Source organism: Oncorhynchus gorbuscha, linkage group LG15 (genome assembly GCF_021184085.1).
Source record: "Oncorhynchus gorbuscha isolate QuinsamMale2020 ecotype Even-year linkage group LG15, OgorEven_v1.0, whole genome shotgun sequence".
In the NCBI taxonomy this organism is placed as follows: domain Eukaryota; kingdom Metazoa; phylum Chordata; class Actinopteri; order Salmoniformes; family Salmonidae; genus Oncorhynchus; species Oncorhynchus gorbuscha.
Window position 1 is genome coordinate 79,776,626 of NC_060187.1, and position 11,880 is coordinate 79,788,505.

General features: G+C 41.5%; 1 protein-coding gene across 1 annotated transcript; it reads left to right on the forward strand.

Moving 5' to 3' along the window:
* The first annotated feature begins 1,169 nt into the window (after positions 1 to 1,169).
* grwd1 (glutamate-rich WD repeat containing 1) lies at positions 1,170 to 7,902 on the forward strand. The gene is made up of 7 exons (XM_046303134.1): positions 1,170 to 1,421; positions 1,591 to 1,708; positions 1,907 to 2,072; positions 2,227 to 2,437; positions 2,726 to 2,871; positions 3,081 to 3,272; positions 7,412 to 7,902. Exons 1-7 carry the CDS (start codon positions 1,208 to 1,210, stop codon positions 7,718 to 7,720), a joined length of 1,356 nt encoding a protein of 451 aa, XP_046159090.1. The 5' UTR covers positions 1,170 to 1,207; the 3' UTR covers positions 7,721 to 7,902.
* Positions 7,903 to 11,880: the final 3,978 nt, after the last annotated feature.

Consider the following 11,880-nt stretch of genomic DNA (forward strand, 5'->3'; position numbering starts at 1 on the left):
CTTGAACTCACTAAAGTCTGAGATTTCCCAGTTCCGAGTTTCCAGTTGTTTTGAACACGGCAGAAGTCATTCTGGATTGACAGCATGGACAATGTATTCAGCCTTTTCTGGCCTATTGTGTTGCATGTGAATGTTTATCCGTTTAAGTTTGGAAAAGAGACTCTTAAACCCAGACTTGGACTACACACCCTCTCCAATGAATAGAAGGCTAGTGATTGCTTTGCAACACTTGCAGTTAGCCACTGATTCCTTCCAAACCACTCATTGTTGAATTTGTGATTTCCAACTTCCTGTGTAATATTTATGTCCAATGGCCGATGAGCACCGATACGTTTTTTCTATAATATCTCTTCATATAACAAGAATTGAAAAGGATTTGCCAGTAGACTGCTTGTTTAGCTTGCTAGCTAAGATTTTTTAAAGTATGATGTTGATTTTTAAAGTATGATCAGTCCAATCAAAGCTGCGGTAGATATAACGTGATTTGACGTCATTAAATCTGTGACCAAGGACCTTGAGCCTTCTTGGATGGACACTTTTTTAATGTAAATGTATGGCACCACCCAAGGGGCTTGAACTTTATAGCTCTACCTGTAGCTTTTGTGATGATGTAGTGTCCCTATGAGTGACAGAACACTGAGCAAATCATGGCACAACTAGAGAAGATGACCAACTCCAATTTGTAAGTCGCTCTGGATAAGAGCGTCTGCTAAATGACTTAAATGTAAATGTAAACTCCTACACTCTGGCTGCCCCTCCACCACACAAAGCACTAAGCTATGCTGAAACACCTGCATTTCTGATCTGCCTTACTCAAGAAAGCAAAAAAGAGACCATGTTTGTATTATTTTTTACACTGTTTGCAAACTGATATGTGACACGTAGTAATGACAAAATAACATGCGAAACAGGGGAACAAATATTTCAGCTAAACAAGTGGGGCTCAAAAACCCACCTGCCTTGAATGTTCGCTTTACATTTTGTAATACTTTTTGTTTATCCATAAGATTACAGTAATTCCTTCCTTGGTTAGATGCTTTTAGAATTAGTGGACTTTACTGGCAGTAGCAAGGGTCAGGAAAAATTCCAGGCTGTCTGCCAAAGAGGTCAGGAATAGAGGGGGCACATCAGCTGAATTATCGCAAATGAGCGAGCGAGAGACAAGCCACGTGATCAATCCACCGGAAGTAAGCAAACCCCTCTCAAAATGTCGGCGCCCGGAGAAGACACGCTTCCGAACGAAGATGGAAAGATGGAAGAAATGGAAGGGGGTGGCAGCGACGAAGACGAAATGGAAGAAGAGGGAAAGGATGGAGAACAGGAAACTCAAGTTTATGTCCCCGGAAAACAGCCTCTCCAACCCGGAGAGGAGCTCGAGATGGACCGGTCGGCTTACCGCATGTACCACGAGTGTCAGACAGGTTGGTCCAACAGTTAACTAGCTAATAGAGTTATTTTATGGCCCATCAAACAAATTAATTATAATGTTTTGAACTTACAATGTCACGAACTGTTATTTCAAATGTATTGGATAGCCTGTTGGGCACTTGCTGATTGTTTTGCTTTGTCACCATATACCCCCCGCCCCAGGTGCTCCTTGCCTGAGCTTCGACGTGTTGAGAGATGCGAATGGAGACGGCAGGGAACAGTATCCCCTCTCTATGCTGCTCTGTGCAGGCACACAGGCTGACGCTGCCCTCAGCAACAGGTAGCTGTCACACCCACCGATCCATAACAATGACACTCAGCATACCCTCAGATTGCCTTCCTATTGGGAGGCTGATGTGAAGGGATCCCCAAATACTTACATTGAATATACTTTTTGCACACCCCGCTATTGGTAGTCCTTCATTGCCCAGGCCTCATTGGCTTATCCTACCATACCTTTTCTCCTCCTTCCTCTAAGACTGCTTCTCATACGCATGCACAACCTCCACGGTACTACAGAGAAAGTGAAGGAGGGGGACGAGAGCAGTGATGGAGAGAGTGATGAAGAGGATGATGATGAAGATAAGAAGCCACAGATGGAGTTGGCCATGATGCCTCACTATGGAGGGATCAACAGAGTCCGAGTGAGTTTAACTGATCTCATTGTCTGAGAGTATCTGAATATCTCTTGCACCCTCAGTTTGTTTTTCTGTACATGCGCCCTGATTGGACTGTGTGTGATGTGAGGCAGCAGTGGTTTGAAAGGCTCAACATTAATGCTGTCTATTTCCCCACCAGGTGACTCATCGTGGAGATCAGTCATTGGCTGCTGTCTGGTCAGAGAAAGGTCAGGTGGAGATATTTGACCTCCGATCCCAGATGGAAGCCGTCCACAGTTCAGCTGCCATGTCAACCTTTGTTAAACAGCAGAAGGAAGCCACGCCCCTCTTCAGTTTCTCGGGTCACATGAGTGAGGGCTTTGCCATTGATTGGTCGCCCAAAGTACCCGGTGAGTCGGTCCATTGCCACGTCTGATGTTTTGGTACGTCTAAAGCAGAGTGCATATTCCTCACCATCCGCTGTGTAGTTACTGTTCTATGTATAAGAGGACGTCTACTATGTTGGCTTCCAGCTGAAATTAATGAGAATGACTGGCTCAATCTAATTACCTTGATGATAAATTAGATTTTTTTTGTACAGGACTAGTCTTAATGTGGTTCTGGGAAACTGTCCCTAAATAAATGTGAATACAAGAGTAGAATAATAAACTCATTTATTAGTATGTTTTGTCTAAAAGGTCGGCTGGTCAGTGGCGACTGCAAAAAGAACATCCATGTGTGGGAACCACAGGAGGGAGGGACTTCCTGGCAGATCGACCAACGGCCTTTCAGTTCTCACACCAAGTCTGTGGAGGACCTGCAGTGGTCACCCACAGAAGCCACAGTATGATGGGAGAAGCAGTGGGATGTTAGGCTGAGTGACAATATCAATAGATGAAAAGAAACTTTACTTTTTTAATGTCAGAAGAAGCAGACATGAAATGAGGTCAGTTGCAGAATTATAGCTAAAACTGCAACTTTCTGTCTCATTGTCCTCCTTTTTCTCCCACCTCCCTCTTTTCTCCCTCCTCCCACTTTCATCCTACCCCCAAGGTTTTTGCGTCCTGCTCTGTGGATCAGTCCATCCGGGTCTGGGACACCAGAGCCCCGCCCAACTCCATGCTCTGTGCCAAGGAGGCACACTCCTCAGACGTCAACGTCATCAGTTGGAACAGGACTGAACCGTTCCTCCTGTCTGGCGGGGACGACGGACTTCTGAAAGTTTGGGACTTGAGGCAGTTCCAGGTAAGAACTGCAGTAGGGTTAATTTGCCCCTAGACTTAGACATTAGTCTAAGGTTAGGATTTAGGGAGGGTCAGCTGATCCTACGGTACCAACCAGGGCAAGTTTATTTTGGGAAACTGAAGGCTAAGTTTTTCGTTAGAACCTTCGTAGGAGTATCATTACATCTCAGAGCTGTTTCCCAAAACCATCATTGCTAAAGTTGCACTTGAAAACATTTGTTATTTAGCATTTAAAGGCAGGGACAGTGCATTAAAGCTGGGACTGAGAGACTGTAAAATAGCTGCTTTCTCTAGGCCATCAGACTGTTTAAATAGTCACCATTAGTGTTGCACATTTTAGGTAATATTCAGAGGTGGAAATTTTCTGTGGGAATTAACAGAAATGAATATTAATACCATTTAAATGTAGATGTTTTTTTGCATTGGATATACACTACCGTTCAAAAGTTTGGGGTCACTTAGACATTTCCTTGTTGATGCTGGCCTTCCAGGCAGAGTTGCAAATAAAAATCCATATCTCAGACTGGCCAAAAAAATATATATATATTAAGATGGGCAAAAGAACAGACACTGGACAGAGGAACTTAGCATCCCTTAGTCGCCTCTTCACTGAAGCTGACAATTGGCGTCAATACGCCTATGTAGATATTCCATTTACAACATTAACAATGTACACTGTATTTCTGATCAATTTAATATTATTTTAATGGACAAAAAATGGCTTTTCTTTTAAAAAAAACAAGGGACATTTCTAAGTGACTTAACTTTTGAACAGTAGTGTATTTTCCATATATGGAGACAGAAACATATACCTTTTACCTTATCATAAGTATACATAATTGCAAATTATTAAATACTTCCAATAGACATTTTTAAAATGATTTAGTTGTGAATTTAACTTTTAATTAAATAAGTTCACTGAATAACAATATAAAATTCATATTTAATGATCCCCAATGATCCATTGTAACCAAAAAATGTTTTCAACATACATCTGTAAAATGATATTCTAGAAACAAAATCTTTGGTTGTCTTCCTCTCAGACTTCCATGTCTTCTCCCTGGACCTCATCAATGTTTACCTCTTGAAGATCAGACTCTGAGGCCTCATCTTCACTATCACTTTCCAACCTTGTTGAGGATTGCTCGTTGTCAGGCTCAAAAAGCATCAGATTTGCCTGGGTGACCACCAATTTTTCAACCCTTATATTGGTCAGCCTGTTGCGTGCTTTGGTGTGTGTGTTCCCAAACAAGGACCAGTTGCACTCTGAGGCGGCTGATGTTGGTGGGATTTGGAGTATGATGGAGGCAACAGGGGAAAGAGCCTCAGATCCACAAAGTCCCTTCCACCAGGTGGCTGATGAGATATGTTGGCACGACTACCATATTGCATCTCCATCCCAAAGCCCTTGCTTGGAAGTGTACTTCGCCAGACTGCCAAGAACCTTGCCCTCATCCAAGCCAAGGTGACGAGACACGGTAGTGATGACACCATAGGCCTTGTTGATCTCTGCACCAGACAAAATGCTCTTGCCAGTGTACTTGGGGTCCAACATGTACACTGCTGTATGTATAGGCTTCAGGCAGAAGTCTTCACTCTTTTTGATGTATTTCAGAACTGCAGTTTCCTCTGCTTGGAGAAACAGTGAAGTGGGCAAGGTCAGTGGATTTCTTCTCTTACATCTGCTAGCAGAGTCTGAACATCAGACAGGATGGCATTGTCTCCCTCAATCCGTGCAATGGCTTCTGCTATAGGTTTCAGGAGTTTCAAGCTGTTACCACCCTCTCCCAAAATACATCATCCAGCAGGATCCTCTTGATGGGGCTTGTCCATATCGGCAGGCAGTGATATGGCCATTTCTTGGAGAGACTCCTTCCCCTCCAGGAGACTGTCAAACATGATAACAACACCACCCCAACGGGGGTTGCTGGGCAGCTTCAATGTGGTGCTCTTATTCTTATCACATTGCTTAGTGAGGTAGTTTTCTGCTATAACTTGATGACCCTTCACATACCTAACCATTTCCTTGGCTCTCTTGTAGAGCATATCTATTGTTTTCAGTGCCATGGTGTCTATGAGGAGAAGATTCAATGCATGAGCAGCACAGCCAATGGGTGTGATGTGAGGTTAGAACTCCTCCACTTTAGACCAAGCAGCCGTCGTGTTCACAGCATTGTCTGTCACCAGTGCAAATACTTTCTGTGGTCCAAGGTCATTGGCTGCCTAAAGCTCATCTGCAATGTAGAGACCGGTGTGTCTATTGTCCCATGTCTGTGCTCTTTTAGAATACTGATTGAGGGGTGGAGATGATGTAGTTAATTATTCCTTGCCCAAGAACATTCAACCACCCATCAGAGATGATTGCAATACAGTCTGCTTTCTCAATGATTTGCTTGACCTTCACTTGAACTCTGTTGAGCTCTGCATCCAGCAAATGAGTAGATAAAGCATGTCTGGTTGGGGGGGGGGTGTATGCTGGGCAAAGAACATTCAGAAATCTCTTCCAAGACACATTGCCTGTGAGCATCAGAGAGGAACCAGTTGCATACACAGCTCGATCAAGACATTCATCAGCATTTCTCTGACTACGTTCCTCCATTGAGTCAAAAAAACATGATTCCAGGAGGACCATGCGCTGTTGCTATCGGTAAGGTGTCTGATTCATCGTTTTCACCTCGACTAGAAGTAGAGGGACTTTTGTCAACGGTTGCTTGTTGTGAGTGCTGAGAGAACTTTATGCACTTGGCCAGATGATTCTGCATTTTTGTTGCATTCTTCACATATGATTTGGCACAGTATTTGTAAATATACACAGCTTTTTCTTCATTAGCTTCAACTTTAAATAGCATTTCCGGGTTGAACAGGAATACCAGGATGGTTGCAATTTTCTCAAAGGTATTATTTAAGATTTTCTGGAAAATATTGAACCCATAAAAAGTCATGGAAGGATGGCAAAGATGGCATTTACGGTATTTGCCATCCTTCCATCATTATTGCACAATCTGGGTTGGTTTGTTTGGGTTTAAAATGGCTGCAGTCCCAACACTCTTAACAGATTGTCACTGCACGCCACTGCTGCTGAACAATCACACACTGCCATCAATCTCTACCTGTGTTTTCTGTGCATCGGACAATAATCAAATACAATTTTATTGGTCACATACACATGGTTAGCAGATGTTAATGCAAGTGTGGTGAAATGCTTTTGCTTCTAGTTCTGACCGTGCAGTAATATCTAACAATTTCACAACAACTACCGTATGCACACACAAGTGTAAAGGAATGAGTAAGAATATGTAAGTATAAATATATGGACGGCCGTGCGGCATAGGCAAGATGCAGTAGATGGTATAGAGTACCGGTACAGTATATACATATGAGATGAGTAATGTAGGGTATGTAAACATTATATAAAGTGACTTGTAACACATTTATTACATCCCATTTTTTATTATTAAAGTGGCTAGAGATTTGAGTCAGTATGTTGGCAGCTGCCACTCATTGTTAGTGATGGCTGATTAATATTCTGATGGCCTTGAGAGAGAAGCTGTTTTTCAGTCTCTCCGTCCCAGCTTTGATGCACCTGTACTGACCTCACCTTCTGGATGATAGCAAGGTGAACAGGCAGTGGCTTGGGTGGTTGTTGTCCTTGATCTTTTTGGCCTTCCTGTGACATCAGGTGCTGTAGGTGTCCTGGAGGGCAGGTAGTTTGCCCCTGGTGATGCGTTCTATGATAAGTCCTCTTGTCTCCCCCGCCCCTTCTCTACACCCACGGTAATCCTGTCCTTTCCTGTATGATGGCATTTCAAGATGTAGGTGGAATGTAGAGGAAAGTTGGCTCCCACACACTGGCCCTCTTTTTATTTTATTTTATTTATTTTTAGCTTCGAGCTTTAGAGATTTGATATTACTCTGATGTGCTGGAGGAGCACCAAATCAACAGTGGTTACATGGCCTGACTCGTATTGCGCTTTAGAACCCTTAACTTGGGAGGTCGCCCATAGGACTGGTCTGAGGTCAGTGTGTGTTTGACAAGGCAGATCTTAAACATGGTTATGCAGTTATTCTAAACCAGAATGCTCACAACAGAAGTGAGGAGAGATTATGCTAAACCGTAATATTATTTACCTGTGCTTTCAGTCGGGCCGGCCGGTGGCTAACTTCAAGCAGCACAGCGCGCCAGTGACATCGGTAGAATGGAACCCTGTGGACTCCAGCGTGTTCGCCGCCTCTGGAGCGGACGACGTGGTCAGCCAATGGGACCTATCGGTAGAGTCATGTGATGTGGGTGCGAGGGAGGAGGGGGTGAAGGACCTGCCCCCCCAGCTGCTGTTCCTGCACCAGGGTCAGACAGAGGTCAAGGAAATACACTGGCACCCGCAGATACCTGGAGTGATGGTCTCTACTGCTCTGTCAGGCTTCAACGTGTTCAGGACCATCTCTGTATAGTTGTGTGTGTGTGTGTGTGTGTGAGAGAGGGTCTAAGTGTGTGTGCCTGTGTTTTTTATTTCTCAGTCCCCTCACTGCTCTGTTGGCATGCATTTACCATGTACTGTGCATGTATGTTATTCCTTCTGGCCTTCACAAGTAGCATGTGTACCAACATGTTCAAAGTAAAACACTTTACCAAATTACTGTTTTGGTGTATATTTTTTCTCAACCCAACAAAATGCCTGTTGGTTGACATGAAGGAATGAGATCATGAGTTAGTCATTTCCATTGATGTACACCCCCCCCCATGTCTGTATTTCTAGAGTGATGCTAATATTACATTTTGCTTTTAGATCAAAGGGTTTAGTACAGTGTCACCTTTTACTTGAGGGTATTTGTATATTCAGCTGTGGAAAAACCACTGCAAAATAATCAGTTTCTCTGGTTTTACTATTTATAGGTATGTGTTTGGGTAAAAAAAATAAATGTTTTATTCTATAATCTTCTGACAACATTTCTCCCAAATAAAAATATAATTTAGAGCATTTATTTGCAGAAATGACAACTGGTCAGAATAACAAAAAGGTGCAGTGTTGTCAGACCTTGAATAATGCAAAGAAAACAAGTTCGAAATCATTTTTAAACACCATACTAATGTTTTAATTTAGGAATATGTGGTGGAATAACCCTGATTTTAAATCACAGCTTTTATGCGTTTTGGCATGCTCTCCACCAGTCTTTCACATTGATGTTGGGTGACATTATTTCACTCTTGATCACATTCTTGATCTGGTGGTCCTCCATCCACACCTTGATTGACCTGGCTGTGTGGCATGGAGCATCGTCCTGCTGGAAACCAATCCTCAGAAACCATTCCTCGGATCACCGATCCTCCACCAAGTTTCACAGTGGGTGCGAGACCAGGAGAGGCCTACAAGCCACAGTGTCTCGCACCCACTGTGAAATTTGGTGGAGGATCGGTGATGATCTGAGGGTGCTTCAGCAAGGCTGGAATCGGGCAGATTTGTCTTAGTGAAGGACGCACGAATCAAGCCACGTACAAGGTTGTCCTGGAAGAACTTGCTTCCTTCTGCTCTGACAATATTCCCCGACTCTGAGGATTGTTTTTTCCAGCAGGACAATGCTCCATACCACACAGCCAGGTCAATCAAGGTGTGGATGGAGGACCACCAGATCAAGACTGTCATGGCCAGCCCAATCTCCTGACCTGAACCCCTTTGAAAACCTCTGGAATGTGATCAAGAGGAAGATGGATGGTCACAAGCCATCAAACAAAGCCGAGCTGCTTGAATTTTTGTGTCGAGTGGCATAAAGTCACCCAACATTAATGTGAAAGTCTGGTGGCTAGCATGCCAAGATGCTTGAAAGCTTTGATTGAAAATCATGGTTATTCCACCAAATATTGATTTCTGAACTCTTCCTAAGTTAAAACATTAGTATTGTGTTGTTTAAAAATGAATATGAACTTATTTTCTTGCATTATTCAAGGTCTGACAACACTGCATCTTTTTTGTTATTTTGACCAGTTATTTTCTGTAAGTAAATGCTCTAAATGACAATATTTGTATTTTGGGAGAAATGTTGTCAGTTTATAGAATAAAACAAAAATGCTAATTTTTTTCAAACACATACCTATAAATAGTGACACTGATCATTTTGCAGTGGTCTCTTAATTTTTCCCAGAGCTGTATATGCACACAGTGTGCTTGTCCAAATACCCATACTAGCATACTACGTACTTAAACTCCATGCTATTCACTCACCGTTGCATTCTATTTAGCATGTACCGTTTAGTAAAAAGTATGCAGTATGCCACAGCTGCAACTCAGTAGCGGCTCCTGATTGGCTGAGTAAGTGGGGCGGGGCAGAATGTGGGTGGATTTTTTCCAAATTCAACAGACATGCATTACATTAACCAGCCTGATAATAGTTCATTTCCAATTCGATTCATTTCTCTAAACTCTGAATAAAATAGGAATGGAGTTATAGACCTACTCAGGCTGGTTATAGGAAGACTATCACATTTGACCTAGACCATACAGCTCATCTATCCTATTTAAGGACTGAAGACAAACTAATTTGGTTCCATTTCAACAAAGTGCTGTAACAGAAAATAATGAAATCAAACAGCCTAGTAGTACACACAAACGTTTGAAATGTTCAAATCAAAGGGCTATTGAACATAAAACGTGGACAGTCGGGTGCATGCAAATTCAGAACTGCTGGACAACACCATAAACTGAAGTTGGGCTGAGGCTTGATCCATTAATGAAATAGATAGCCACGCCTACAACACAAAAACAATCCATATGTTCAAGTCAAAAGGCCTGATTAATATGGCACAAATAACACAGCCACATACCAAGTCCCTGGTGCCTACACATTCACAAATCAAAAGATGGTTTAGTATTTAAAAGCTCCGACGAAAGCCAAGAGAACAAGAAACACTTTTCAATTAGAAAACATAAATCCACGTAGTTTTTAAGGAGAAAAAAGACTGTCTACGATGCGATACTCGTGATCATTGTAAGAACAAAAACGGCATTTGAACACCGCAAACAACCTGGTCAGAGCATTTTGTAGTATTCTGTATTTAAAGCAGATACACTCCATTTAAAACGATGTTACGTTTCGTATTGTATGTATTAATTTCTGGATGTCCAGTACACATTTCATAGTTTACGAATTTGCAAAACGTGTGATATGTTACAAATTCTAGCTAGGTGGCTAATGTTAGCTGGGATGGGCGTTCGGGTTAACAGAAGGGTTACATAACATGCTAAGTAGTTGCAATGTAGCTCAAAAGTAGTTGAAAAGTTACTAGACGTTCACATTATATGCCAAGCCATCATATCCACACGACCAACCACCCTCCTTTTGTTTTTGCCTGAAGTAACCATCTGTCTTATGTAACCATACCAGACGTAACACATACTAAATGGAGTGTCCTGGATTTATATACAGAATAATATGAACTGTTTTAAGACCAGGTTTCCGCAGAAGCTACGATTTAAGAAAATTCAAATAATATAAAACGTTATATTCTCGCATAATGAGAATGTGTCATGCTGGACTGCATGGTTTCGCATTTGTGACTAATTTCGGTAGCACATCCTTATTGATTATCAGCTGTTGTCAAAGCCGAAATGAATTTGACATCTGCACATTTAAAGTATACTCGATTTTTGAAACGTCACATACTGTAAAAAACAACAACATGTAAATGCATACTCAAACGTCCTATTAGCAGTTGTGGAAAAAGTACCCAATAGCCATACTTGAGTAAAAGTAAAGATACCTTAATAGAAAATGACTCAAGTAAAAGTGAAAGTCACCCAGTAAAATACTACTTGAATAAAAGTCTAAAAGTATTTGATTTTAAATATACTTAAGTATCAAAAGTAAATGTAATTGCTAAAATGTACTTAAGAATCGAAAATAAAAGTAAAAGTATACATAATTTCAAATGTCTTATATTAAGCAAAACAGATGGTACCATTTTATTGTTTTATTTACTGATAGCCAGAGGCACACTCCAACACTCAACAGACAACATTTACAAACCAAGCATTTGCGTTTAGTGAGTCCGCCAGATCAGAGGATGACCAGGGATGTTCTCTTGATAAGTGTTTGAATTCGATAATTTTATTGTCCTGCCAATCATTCAAAATGTAACGAGATGCAACAAAACATGTAACAAAAATATAAATAGTAAAGTACAGATATCCCCAAAAATACTTTAAAGTATTTTTAGTTAGGTACTTTAGACCAATGCCTATTAGGACACAAGTATGAGTATTCTGACATGACCACTAACTACATCAAGTTTGTGACTACAAACCTCTTGGATGCATAGACCCTTTTCCAAGTACACGACACACTGACGTCATGCACAGATGCGAGCTACTCTTGGCGGCAGTAAGAAACCCATTGCCATCTGCCCATTCGAGATACCCTAGATTTACGTTTTTATTACTTACAAACAAAATAACTTTTTGGGGTTCTCATACGCTTACAATTATGTTTTGATTATTGCTTGAACAGTCGTTAAGATTATATTTGGGTTGGGATTTTTGCAAAATAACTAATTTTGGATGAAGCAGTTATCTAGAATGCTTACGCTCGTTGATATAGGCTGTAGCAAAAACTAGCCGAAA

Bases quoted from the DNA above. Each gene is read 5' to 3' on its own strand.
- grwd1 (XM_046303134.1), top strand. From the start codon at position 1,208: ATGTCGGCGCCCGGAGAAGACACGCTTCCGAACGAAGATGGAAAGATG. The intron at 1,422-1,590 runs GTTGGTCCAACA...CCCCCGCCCCAG, and splicing joins GTACCACGAGTGTCAGACAG to GTGCTCCTTGCCTGAGCTTC. The intron at 1,709-1,906 runs GTAGCTGTCACA...CCTTCCTCTAAG, and splicing joins GACGCTGCCCTCAGCAACAG to ACTGCTTCTCATACGCATGC.